At 41.3% G+C, this 12,850-nt stretch overlaps 1 protein-coding gene across 2 annotated transcripts in view; it reads left to right on the top strand.

Annotated features, from left to right (window-relative positions):
* The first annotated feature begins 461 nt into the window (after window positions 1-461).
* Window positions 462-12,850, top strand: part of ARFGEF1 (ADP ribosylation factor guanine nucleotide exchange factor 1) — a 132,296-nt gene continuing 119,907 nt past the window's right edge. For both annotated transcript variants that reach the window (XR_005724600.1, XM_040261329.1), the window contains exon 1: window positions 462-1,141. Coding sequence is in view for 1 of the 2 variants with exons in the window: in XM_040261329.1 (XP_040117263.1) it covers window positions 1,018-1,141 (124 nt within the window). In the remaining variant the exon portion in view is untranslated. The remainder of the gene's footprint in view (window positions 1,142-12,850) is intronic.

The raw sequence follows: 12,850 nt of genomic DNA, 5'->3' as shown, positions 1-12,850 counted from the left end.
CTTGGATCTAGCAGTTTCGTGCAGCTGGTAATTAAATTTAAGAGTCGAGCGCTGCAGGTGGAAACAGTGCCGCCGAGCACGGGCCACGCGGCAGGTGGAACGAGTGCGGTCGAGCTCGGGCCCTGAGGGTGTTTCCGCGAGTCCCGGGGCAGAAGGGGCTGCGCGCGCGCCCACCTACGGGCACTCTGGACCACCTACGGGCACTCTGGAAAGTCGGCGAAGCGTCCGCAGCGAAACCCGGAGCCGCGTCCGCTCCGCGGCTTCGGCGGCGCCGGGGGTCATCGGAGCCCGAAGCGCCCAGCGCGGCGCCGCAGGACGCCCGCCACGCCCCGCGCCGCCCTGCAGGCGAACGCGGGAGGAGGCGAGGCCCCGCCAGGCCGCCGTAGCGCTGCGGCTCGAGCCGCTCCTCCCGCGCCGCCCTCCGCCCCCTGCCTCCCGGCTCCGCGGCAGCTCTGGGCAGCCAACGCCGCCGCCGCCGCTTCCTCCTCTGCAGCCGTTCGGCCGCTGCGTGACGCGTCGTTTCCTCCCAACATGGCGGCCGGGGCAGGTCGGCGGTGATGGAGGCCAGTCCGCGGCCGCGGCGGGTGCTCGTCCCCACAGGAGCCAGGGCAGCCCTGCTCTCGCCGGGCCTCTGATCCGCCGCCTCGTTCCTCGGTCCCCCAGCCTGACGGCCGCCGGGCTGGGCTCCCTCGCCGTCTCCCGGGCGGAGGGGCGAGTGAGGGGGAAGGTGGTGGTGGTGGTGGGGCCGGGAAGCGACCCCCGGGCCGGGAGAAGCAGAGGTCCCACGGGCGCGGCCCTTTGGGGGACGGCTACGACCTGCGCGCCCCTCGCCCGCCCCGCAGCCGGCCCAGCTCCCCCGCCCCTTCCTGATCCCGCCGCTGCCCTCCACGCCTCCTCCTCTTCCCCACCGCCACCCCCTCTCCTTTCTCTCGGCTCTTCCTCTCCGTCGTCGTCCTCCTCCCCTCCAGCCGCTGGGATCCGCGGGTCGGACGAGCCGCCGCCTCCTTCTCTGCGTCCATGTATGAGGGGAAGAAGACGAAGAACATGTTCCTGACCCGGGCCCTGGAGAAGATTTTGGCCGACAAGGAAGTGAAGAAGGCGCATCACTCCCAGCTGCGCAAAGCGTGCGAGGTGGCGTTAGGTGAGCGGGGAGGAGGCCCGAGGGATGGGGGTGGGGAGGGTGCGGGGCGGGGGGAGGGAGGCCGGCGCGGGAGGTGGGGTCGCCGGAGGCGAGGGGCTCGCCCCCGGGCCGGCGCCACTGACCTCCGGGAGGCCAGGCGAAGCTCTGGGGCTGCGTGGCAGGAGTTGACAGTAACTCGGCTCGGTGCGGGGCAGGGGCAGGGTGGAGGAGGAATGGCAGTGAGCCGGGCCGGGGGAACGCGGCCGGGCCCGGGGGTGGCGGGGGTCGCCTGGGGAATGTGCGAAGGTTTGGTTGGTGGGCCGTGCGGTGCGGCCGGGGCATCACCCTTTGTGAAGAGGCAGGAGAGGGGCTGCTGTTTATTCGCTGAGAAAATTGAGGTGGAGCTGACTTGTCAAGATGGGGCGTGGGAAGGGTTCCGTCTCGTAATTGCAAATAACTTTTCGTTTTGCGTGGTACTTTGGGACGAGAAGCTGAAGTTGTTCCCTTGTTGACAGTGTCGAGAAGGGGTTTGCGAGAGGTGCAGCCAGTACTGACATCTCTGCGCCTCCGCCACGGGAAAAACGGAGAGTAATGTTGTATCCGACTGGGCTGACCTGGAAGAACAAGACCTGAGGTTAAGGGGTGGGGGTGGCGAGATAAAAGCGGGGAAGGAAAGGACCTTTAGATAAGCTGGCTTTAGTGACAAGGAAGGGAGGCTTTGAACGGGGGAAATGAACAAGACAAGGACACCCACCAGCCACATGTCTGGACCGTGACAGCTGCTCGCAAGCTTGAATTGTGATTTACAGTTCAGACGAAAGGGATCTAGTGTCGTGAAGCCCATAGCAGGGTAAATGCAAACAATACCTACAGCGAGGAATTGTTAAGGGGGACCACTGATGGATCTTTTGCATTCATCAGGAATGAAATCCTTTAAGGAAGGACCAGGACGTTAAACGCAAAGATGAATTCCTAATGCTTGGCTTTAGTTTATAGCGCTGGAAACAGACTAGATTAAGTTGATGAAAAAGGAAGCGTGTTAAGTGGGTTTGGAAAAAAGCATTCTTAAAAGGGGCAAAAATCCAGAATAACTTGGATGTATGCTAAAGGGTCAAGATAGCTCAAAAGCAACTTTGCCTTTTTAAGTATTAAAATAAAAAGACTTTTTAACTTACTGTAATAAGCGGTTTTTTATCTCCTTTTTGGATCCTCTAAAGTGATGTGAGAAGTATTACTGAAGAAGTTTTCATTAAATTTTGTTGAATTTTATGTATAATGAATTAAAAAAATTTTTTAACCCTTCATGGATCAGAAGTTCACCTTTTGTTATTCTTGTAGCTAGCAAAAGACTATTCTAGATTTATGAGAGGATGTTGTACAGTGGTAAAAATTGAATTTATAGCTGGGTCTTAAAAGACATAATTAAGTTGAAGCAGGATGAGGGAAGGAGTGATTTGGGGAATTTTTTTTAAAAATTGTTATGTGTAGGTTTTTTAATAACTTGTAGGTTAAAGAAGTTAAGAGTTCAAACTAAAGTTTTAGATTTTGAGGTCAGATTTTCTGTGTTAAAATATACCTTTAATATACTAAATTATAAGTATTAGAGTATTAGACTAAGGAAATGGAGTGTTATATGTGTGTATACATATATATATATATATATATTTCCCCCCCCTCTCCAAAATGCTAATATAAGTATCTGTTCTAAACGGAATGCTTACTGGAAGGAGACTCAGATCCTGGCTTTAAATTGCAGTTCTGTTACATTGCAGTATAGTCAGGTCTCTGGGCCTCAGTTTCCTTCTCTGTACAGTTAGGATATTGAGCATAATGGTTGTAATGTTAGGTTCCCCTGTAATATGCCACGAATGTGAACACAATTGTTTTGTTAACTTGTACATTGAGAGTATTCCTGTCACTCTTGATTGGCATCTTTAGAGGCTTTAATGGCTTGGTCCTTGCTGTTTTGAGAGGGAGGGACTACTTGCTCGTGTCTGCCTTGGCTCTACAAAGATTATTTCAGATTTTGCCAGTTTTTACTTGTTTGTCCCTTCCACATAGTTAGCAGAAGCTTGTGAGGAATGTCCCAGAGTACTGTCTTTACTTGAGACATATAGGGCTTTTTCCTTGTATTTCATAGTTACATTTAGTCTCCTACAAAATCTCATTGAGCAATCTCATGATAATTAATCCCTGATGACCTTTGTTTCTTCCCTTTTAGTCATCCATGTACATTACCGCCCAAACATAATTTAATAGGGATGATGACACTTATCTTTGCAGAAAGTATAATGTCCTGTAGTAGATAGTATCCCCAAATGCATCCCTGGAAACTGTCATAGACCTCCCTCTTCCACTTCTCTATTGAGACCTGGGTCAGGCCACCTTTGGTTTCTTGATAATCTGTATGGCTAGCAAGCTGGATGGGAAAGTAAACTGGAATGGCCTGGTTTGGTCATTCCTTATCTCTGGGTTGTGAGTGGGTAGGAGTTGACTGGTAGTGGTAGAGAGGTGGGTGTTGCTTGAACTCTTCTAAATAGACTTTGTAAATAACCCACCTAAATACACCTGCCTTCATTTATTCTGTGTGTGTTCCCCCCACCCCACCCCACCCCACCCCATTTTTACTGAGCACCTACCATATAGCTAAAGGGAACAAGAAAATACATCTAATCCTTTTGTGTTTTAAAATCATGTTAGTGGTGTGTGAGTAGATTTCAGAGCACTAGTATTCAAAATTCAGTTACCTTTTAATAAGATGACCTATAATAAATTGATTTTCTGTAAATTATACTCATGAAATTACAGTTCATCTCATGTTCTTAAGAATACTGTATTTTTTTCTTTTTTCTTTGGTCACAATATAGCTTTTTGGAAACCTTACCTAGATAAGAGGAGATTTTACTTTATTAAAACAAAACCCAATCTCAAAAACACCACAGAAAGGAGTTTTTATTTTCATGTAAAGAAAGATAATGAAAACTTTAAAGCAGATTATTGGAAAGTTTTGTAAAATTATCTTACATTTCAGACTTTATTTTGAAGTAAAGTGGTTAAAAAAAAAAGAAGAAACAAAACCCTTCTCACCTTGACTTTATTTTGAAGTAAAGTGATTTAAAAAAACCAAAACACCAAAATCCCTCCTACCTACGTTGTTGCCATCAGTGTGAAGCCCACAGGCCCAGGAACAGCTCCAGGTTGCCCTCTCTTGGTACCTGCCCCACACCAGCTTTCTGCAGCAGCCACTGAACTTTGCAGAGTCAGGGCCTCCAGGCTGCCCTAGCTTAGCTTGATCCATTCCTGCTCTCTAGAATCCTGAATTAAAAATAGTCTGGCCATCTGCTGGCAGATGAGACAACAGCTGAACTATTTTTAGTTTTAAAGAATTTAGGATTGTTGAGGGATTGGGCTTGAAGGTAGCATTGTTTGTCTTATAGGGAGGGGAGGGTGCAGTTGGGCCATATTCCAGCCAGGCCTCTAAGTTTCAAGAGTTTCTTTGATGTTAGGGCTATGACTAGTTCAGCTTTTGCCTCTAACATCGAGTATCTGTGAAGATATCCTGCAAATGTTAGGGTGAGTGAGTTCAAGGTTGGAAGCTGGCACTGATAGAGAATAGAAGTGAAAGAGGTGACCAGAAGAAGGTTTTAGAGGCAAGGGAGGCCTGCAGAGGCAGCATTAAGGTTGGGGTCCCTGCAGAGATACTGGGGAATGATGGCAAAAGAGAGGGATTGCTAGGAAAGTAATTTTTGCATCATACGGGGTGTGAATCTGTGCTCATCATGTTCTAAAGTGACCCTGCTGATTTTTTTTTTATGAGTTTGTTATCTAAGCTTATAGTCTTTTCCAGAAATGTAGATATCAATATCATATTTAGGCTAAAAACTTAACAAAATTTGCTTCGTTCTGCACCTCCAGTCTCGCCCTTGTTTTGGTTAGTGGCATTCTAAAAAAGAAGTATGAGTTGGCGGGGGCAGGATTATTTGAGTGCATCTGATTTCAGTTTTATGCTACTTCTGGTAATTTTATTAATTTTTGTCACTCTTAACTATTTACCAGAAAATGACTTTGTCTCAAATAATACCCTGCAGACAGTGAATTATCTTAATTATAATTTAAAATCATTAGCAAGTCTCTTTTTAAACCTTCCTTGATATCTAAAATAAAAGGTGTTTTCAGTAAGTCAGGCTGCCAGAATTTTTGAGGTAGCTAGGAAAGAAGGGCGTGATGAATGAAGTGACTGAAAGAGTATATTAGGTTTGAGTGGAAAAAAATAAGTTTGGGTTACAGTGTATATACTCTTTCCATGGTGGAGATTTATACTGCACATTAACATAGTTAAAATTCTGAAGAGTCCTCTATGAAAACAAAAAAAACGGCTCAGTTTTGCTTAATGAAGTTTTCCCTAAATTTGACCCTTTTCAGTATCTGTTAACACCCCTTGGAAACATTGTTCCTTGAAATTTACTTTGGGACACTGTTCAAGGGAAAAAAAACAAATGCAGATAGAATGGCCCTAACTACTGAGGGAACCATTCTTATGTTTTTGGAAAGCAGGAGTTTTGTTGATAGTATGTGAAGAAATGAAGTGTATGTAGTTGGACAGAGTGGTATCAGGATCAGAGGGCCGTTTGGTTTCTAGCTCTTTCTTTCCTATCCTGTCTTAATGGCAAGCAACTGCTCGTCTCTGGTGTTAGTGTTTAACTCGTAGAGAAGCTTCTGTCGGTAATTATTGTTTCAAACCAGAGTAAAAATGTATTGTGAATGGGAAATAATTTGGGGAAATATTTGTCATAATATTCATCACAGATTGGATGAGGGAATATCTGAAAGGGGGAAACACATGAACAAATTATTGTTGCCATTCCAAGTTAAGTACATTCTTCATTCAGATACTTGGTTGAACTAGGATGGGCCAGGTAGTGTTTCAGCGCTGGGCATAGAGCAGTGAGCCAAATATGCTTTCATGGAACGTATTTTCTAGTTGAGGCGGAGAGTAAAAAACTGATGTATTATCAAATTGATAATTGTTATTATCTGAGGAAACAGTTCAGAAAGGTAAAGGGAGAATGACCGGGGGGCAAGTATAGGTAGGGCTGTCAGGAAAGGCCTTTTCAGGAGGTGACATGTCAGCAGAGACGTAATAGATCCAGTTTCTCAAATGCCTGGGTTTCACAGGCAGAGGGAACAGTGATGCTGGTGTTGTGCTTCGTACCTTCCAGGATGAAAGGAAGCTTGTGTGGCTAGAGAGAGGAGGGAGGAGGAGAGGAGAGCAGCTTTGGCTTTGATTACATCTGTGCTCTAAGTCCCTGGAGAGTTTTACAGGGGGTGACAAAGCAGGTTTACATGTTAAAAGGCTCACTTTGGCCAGAGGTGATAGTGATTTAGGCTGATGGTGGTGGAGGGAATGGGAATTGGTTGCATTTGAAATATGTGTTTTTTCCCCGTGGGGCACAGGGTCAAAGCCTCAGTTCTTTTTTTCGTTGTTGTTGTTGTTTTAATATTTATTGATTTGACTGGTTCTGGTTTTAGTTACAAAACATGGGCTCTTCCTAGACCAGAGATCAAACCGTCTGCATTGGTAGGCGGATTCTTATCCACTGTCACCAGGGAAGTCCTGGAATATACTTTGGAGTTGACAGGATTTGCTGATGGGTTGGTTGCCTGACAACAAACAGAGCCAGAGCTTCCAGGTTATTGGAGAAGACGTTCACTATGATGGGGAACACCAGGAGAGAAAACATATTAGTAAAACATTTTATTCAACTCTTTGTGTATTTTAGAATTTTTTAATGATAGAATTTCCTGCTGATGTAATAGGATATTTTCTACTGAGAAAAAGGCACACTTAAAATGATAGAACATAGTCTAGTGAGAAGGCACAAAACAATTTCAGATTTGACTTGTCAGTTTTTTCTCTGAGGTTTTTTCCTAAGAGAGCACATCTTTCACATTGTTTCAATTACAGTAAACAATTGATCTGGTCCCTTTTCAGGGATAGGAACTTGGCAGATGTAATCAGTTAAAGATCTTGAGATGAAATCATCTTGGATTTAAGGGTAGGTCCTAAGTCCAGTGACTGGTGTCCTATGTAGAGGGAGAAGCACAGAGACACACAGAGGAAGAGAGGCATGTGGAAATGGAGGCAGGCAGAGATCGAGGTTATGTTGCTGGAAGCCAAGAGATGCCGGGTGTCACCAGGTTGAGACAGGCAAGGAAGGATTCTTCCTGGAGCTTTTCATTGGTGGAATGGCTCTGCTAACACCTTCAGTTCAGACTTCTGGCCTCCAGAACTGAGAGAAAACGAATTTCTAATGTTTTAAGCCACGTTTGTGGTAGTTTGTTGAGTCAGCCCTAGGAAACTAATAACAGTTGTCTTTATCCTGACTTTAGACCCACTTTGATTTGTTTGAGCTTCTCTTTTTAGAGTGCAGAGTGTACTTGAACAACATGGGGGTTAGGGCACTCTCCCTCCAAGCAGTTGAAAATCCAAGTGTAACTTTACAGTCAGCCCTCCCTATCCATGACTCCGCATCCTTGGATTCAGCCAGCCTTGGATCATGTAGTGTTTATTAAAGAAAATCTGCATGTAAGTTCAGAAGATCAAATATGTATAAATAATAAAATACTGTCTTTGGTCTCTTTCATAAATTTAGAAAGGAATTATTCTCAGGCTTTAATGTTCATGAGTCTTAAGAAACTTCTTTTAATAAGAGAGTCCTGGGCCCAAGTGTTTAATTAAAAGTTTTATGTTCTACTTTTGATAAGAATTCACTAATCAGCTGTTTAATAACCCTCATCTGTCCACACCTTGCTAAGAAATTAATCAGTAAAAATGCAAGCAAGCAAAGTAGTATCATGAAAACCAAGGACTGTTTTCATAGGAGAGTGAGTCCTTGTGCCTTTACTCAGTTTACTTTTAATTAGATGCAAGTCCAATAAATTTGACAGTTTACTTTTTAAAAAAAATAAATCCTTTTCTTCAAACCATTTTCAAAAGTAGAACTAGGGGTAAAAAAATCACCTATCACAATAGAGGTAACTCTTGTTACCTTTATAAAAAGTTTTATTGAAGTCACAATTTACAGTCTATAAAATATGCCCATTTAAAATATATTTTTTACTAAATTTCACTGAAGTGTGCACCCATCACCATAATCCAGTTTTAGAACATTTCCATCACCCCGGTAAGGGCCCTCGTGCCCGTTTACAGTTAATCCCAGTTTGCAGACATCCACTAATCCATGTCTTTGCCTTTTCTGGAAATCTCTGTGTTATACATATGTGGTCTTTCATGCCTGACTTCACTCAGCATAATGTTTTTGAAGTTCATTCTTGTTGTAGCATTTATCAATATATTTTTTTTTTTGCTGAATAGTATTCCATAATGTGGATGTGCCTTATTTTTTTGCTTGTCTTCACACAGTTGATAAGCATTTGGGTTGGACATACAATGCTGCTATGAATATTCAAGTGTAAATCTTTATTCAGGTCTAATATTTTATTTCTGATAAATACCTAGAAGTGGAATTGCTGAGTCATATGATTTAAACTTTGTTTAACTTTTAAAGAAACTAAGTTGTTTTCCAGAGTAACTGCATCGTTTGGGTTTCTCATACAGCCTTGCCAGTCAATATTTTTTATTTTCTGTTTTTGATTTTAGCCATCCTAGTTAATATGAAGTAATTTCATTGAAACAGTGTTAGCTTTTTGAGGCATTTTTTTCCCCAGACTTTGTACACATACACATGAACAGATAAATTCTTCCAAAAGTTGAGCTATTTAACTTGAGGTGGTAATAGGAGGAAAAGAAATAACTAACATTTATTGAATGTTTACTGTAGTCCAAGTTCTTTGCCAATTAAGTACTTAATTGTACTTATAATCTTTTATAAGTATACAAATGTAATTAAGTACTTCATTAGCTATATCTCAGTTAGTTGTCAGAACAATCCTGTGCGCTCTGGTGCTATTATTCTCTGCGTTTTGCAAAGGAAGAAACTGAGGTTTAGAGCTGTGTTTAGTACAGTTGGAATGTGTGTGCCTTTTGGCTTAATGTGGCCGTCCTGAACTGCACCCTCAGTCACAGAACTGTTTACAAGTAACAAATTAAAAAATGAGATAAGAGAGCAATCACAGAAAGAAAGGCATGCTAAGAAAAGATAAGAACAAAATACATAAAAGAGAGAGAAACAGTCAACCAACAGCAACAGAAGAAAATATTGCCCTGTACATTTCAGTGAGTCTTGAGGATGTTTATGTACTGTGTGTTCATAATGGTGTCCCTGAGTCCATCATGCAAAAAATCATTTTATTGTATGTTCTACCTAGAAAGTCAGACAGATTCTTGGGCATTTTTCTGTGTCTTTTGAAGGTTTTTACCAAAATTTTAAAGTAAGATTTTTATTTGAGCTCTTTGAAAAATTCAGCTGGGCTCTGACTCCCAAGGACTCTGGCCAGGCTAGCTGTCATTGTTTCTGTAGTCCTAACCCTGTACAAATACACTACTCTCTTGTGCTTTCTTTCTTAATGTTCATAGCATTTCAGGTCATTTTAAGAATTGAAATGAAAACAAGATCTTATTAAAATGTCATCTTATGGGAAATTACAAATAAGACTTAACCTAAAAATAACTGGTTGTATATCTCAGTGGCTTCTTTTATAAGTATACAAATGTAATTTTTGTGTAATTGTCATAATTTTTGGTTGTATAGTCTCATTATTTCATATGCTGTATCTGTGTCTTCCTACCTGGCATTTTAATAAGATGTTGTTTATTTAAATGTTTTTGACTTTGTGAGTATTTACATATAAAATTTGCTTCACAGATTTTTCTTTTATTAATCCCTGCAAAAATTCTTTGAGCATTTTGTTAGGTATGCAGAATTATCTAAACATTAAGATGGAACTCACTGGGTTATTAGAGTGTGGTCACTTATGGTTCTCGTTCTTTAGGCAAAGTTATCATAAATATAGTTGTGCTGGGTATAATGTACATACAGCACAGTATGAGGAAAATAAGTCAGGGTATTCATCCTCTTTAGATTATTGATTTTGATCCATTTTTACTGTAAGCGTTCCTTTTCATTGTTTCTTTGCACTTTTTCTTTTTTGTCCTAAAAGTAGGAATTAAAGACATGAAAACTGCCTTTTTATAGTTAGGATAAGTATAATTTTGTTTTCTATAAATTTTACTAATTTTTTTCATACTTTTTTCCTTGATATTTATTAAGGTATAATGAGTTTTATATTTAATAAGTTCACCTTGTCTCAGAATTGATAATCAGGTATTGAAAAGCAATTACTAAGTTAGAAAAGCATTTTATCACATCTTATTCCAGTATTTCTGTTTAGTGCTTAAATTGTATCAAATATGATTGACTAGTCCTCATTGCCCCTTAACTTTTTTATAACGTTTGATTTTCTTTCCCAAATAATTTTAGGATTTTCTTTATTCTTTAATATTGTCTTTATATTCTCTTAGTGACTTATTAACATAATACTTAATCAGCATTTCTTACCTTATTCTTGTGTATCAGATAAAAAGTATTATTACACTTGGGAATAAGTTGGTTATTTTGTTTCATCTATTTTATTGGGTCCTCATGCTTCTAGTCTCTGAAGTGTTAATTCTTACATAATAATTGAGAATGTATTTAATGCAGTGCTAAGCAAAAGCTTAATTGTGATTTCTAATGTGCTTGTTAGTATCTTTAGAAATGGAGATGGAAACATGCATCGTCTAGTATTAGGTTGGTGCAAATGTTATTACGTTTTTGCATTGTTGAAATTTGCCGTTTGATATTGGAATGCATTCTTAAATGTGGTTATGTTATACATCATTTTAATGTGCATTTCTCGCTTTGTTTTTTTTTTTTGCTAATGACTTATTACTTGATGTTTATTTATTTTAAACTATGGAAATGATGCTAGACAAAAAGCAAAAAGCAAATTCAAGCGATTTTCTTACTTGAGTTCAAAATGGGTAGTAAAGCAGTGGAGACAACTCAAAACATCAACAGTGCATTGGCCCAGTAACTGCTAACAAACATACAGTGCAGTGGTGGTTCAAGATGTTTTGCAAAGGAGATGAGAGCCTTGAAGATGAGGAGCACAATGCCTGGCCATCAGAAGTTGACAACGACCAATTGAGAGTCATCATCAAAGCTGATCCTCTTAATGGCTACATGAAAAGTTGCCAAAGAACTCAAGGTTGCCCATTCTATAGTTGTTTGGCATTTGAAGAAAACTGAAAAGGTGAAAAAGCTTGATGAGTGGGTACCTCATTAGCTGACTGCAAATCAAAAAAATTATCAGTTTGAAGTGTTGTCTTCTCTTATCCTATGCAACAACAATAAACCATTTCTCAATACGATTGTGACGTTCACTGAAAAGTGGATTTTCACAGTGGATTTTCAACCGGTTTTCGCCGGTTGGTCTGAGAAGACACTCCAAAGCACTTCCCAAAGCCAAACTTGCACCCAAAAAAAAGTCGTGGTCACTTTGGTGGTCTGCTGCTTGTCTGATCCACTACAGCTTTCTGAATCCCGGCGAAACCATTACATCTGAGAAGCATGCTCAGCAAATTGATGAGCTGCACCAAAAACTGCAGTGATTTAGGAGCCGGCATTGGTCAGCAGAATGGGCCTAATTCTCCACGACAATGCCCTACTGCACCTTGCACCTTGCACCTTGCACATCCAGTGCTTCAAAAGTTGATTGAACTGGACTGTGAAGTTTTGCCTCATGTGCCGTATTCACCTGACCTCTTGCCAACTGACTGCCACTTCTTCAAGCATCTCAACAACTTTTTGCAGAGAAAATGCTTCTATAACCGGCAGGATGCAGGAAAAGTTTTCCAAGAGTTCATCAAATCCTAAAGCACATATTTTCATGCTACAGAAATAAACTTATTTCTCATTGGCAAAAATGTGTTGATTGTAATTGTTCCTAATTTGATTGATAAAGATGTGTTTGAGCCTAGTTTTAATGAGTTATAATGATTTGAAATTCATGGTCCAAAACCACAATTACTTTTGCACCAGCCTATTAATAGAACAGAAATAAGATGTAATATGTTTGATACCAGTTGATAATTAAGTTAGCACTTGTTAATAATTAAGCTTTTAAAGCATATACCAGTTCCAAAATGGGTATTTTTAAAATTTTCTTTTCCCACAGTGGGTATTTTATAATGATTAGAGAACAGAAGTTTTATAGTAAATACTGTGTCTGCAGATTATTTTGCCAGGAGAGACATGGACAGAAGGTAAACTTACATTATCAGAATGTTCTTTTTTCCTGAATGCAGTGATGAATCTTTGTGTTTGGATATATGAAGTGAAAAAGTATTTTATTCTCTGTTCCCAACTCAGGTCTCATTTTTATGACTTTTGGGGAAGTCTTGAATGGCAGATTAAAAAGAAAGGTACTTTTGTTAGTAATGTCTAGCAACACACACACACACACACACACACGAGCTTGCTTGGCAGGAGTACTGGAGTGGGTTGCCATTTCCTCCTCCAGGGAATCTTCCCACCTCAGGGATCAGACCTGCGTCTCTTGCATCCCCTACATTGGCAGGCAGATCTTTACCACTGTACCTGCCGCCTGGGACGCCCCAGTGTGCAGCATATGCTTCCTTACAAAGTCAATGAACATGCCAGAACCAAAGCTTTTTTATGTGGTCGTATCTTCATTGAGTTGTTTTCCTTTTGAAATAGTCAAAGCAAA

The sequence above is a fragment of the Oryx dammah genome, unplaced genomic scaffold, assembly GCF_014754425.2.
Source record: "Oryx dammah isolate SB20612 unplaced genomic scaffold, SCBI_Odam_1.1 HiC_scaffold_19, whole genome shotgun sequence".
In the NCBI taxonomy this organism is placed as follows: Eukaryota; Metazoa; Chordata; class Mammalia; order Artiodactyla; family Bovidae; genus Oryx; species Oryx dammah.
This window is presented reverse-complemented; position numbering and strand designations above follow the sequence as displayed.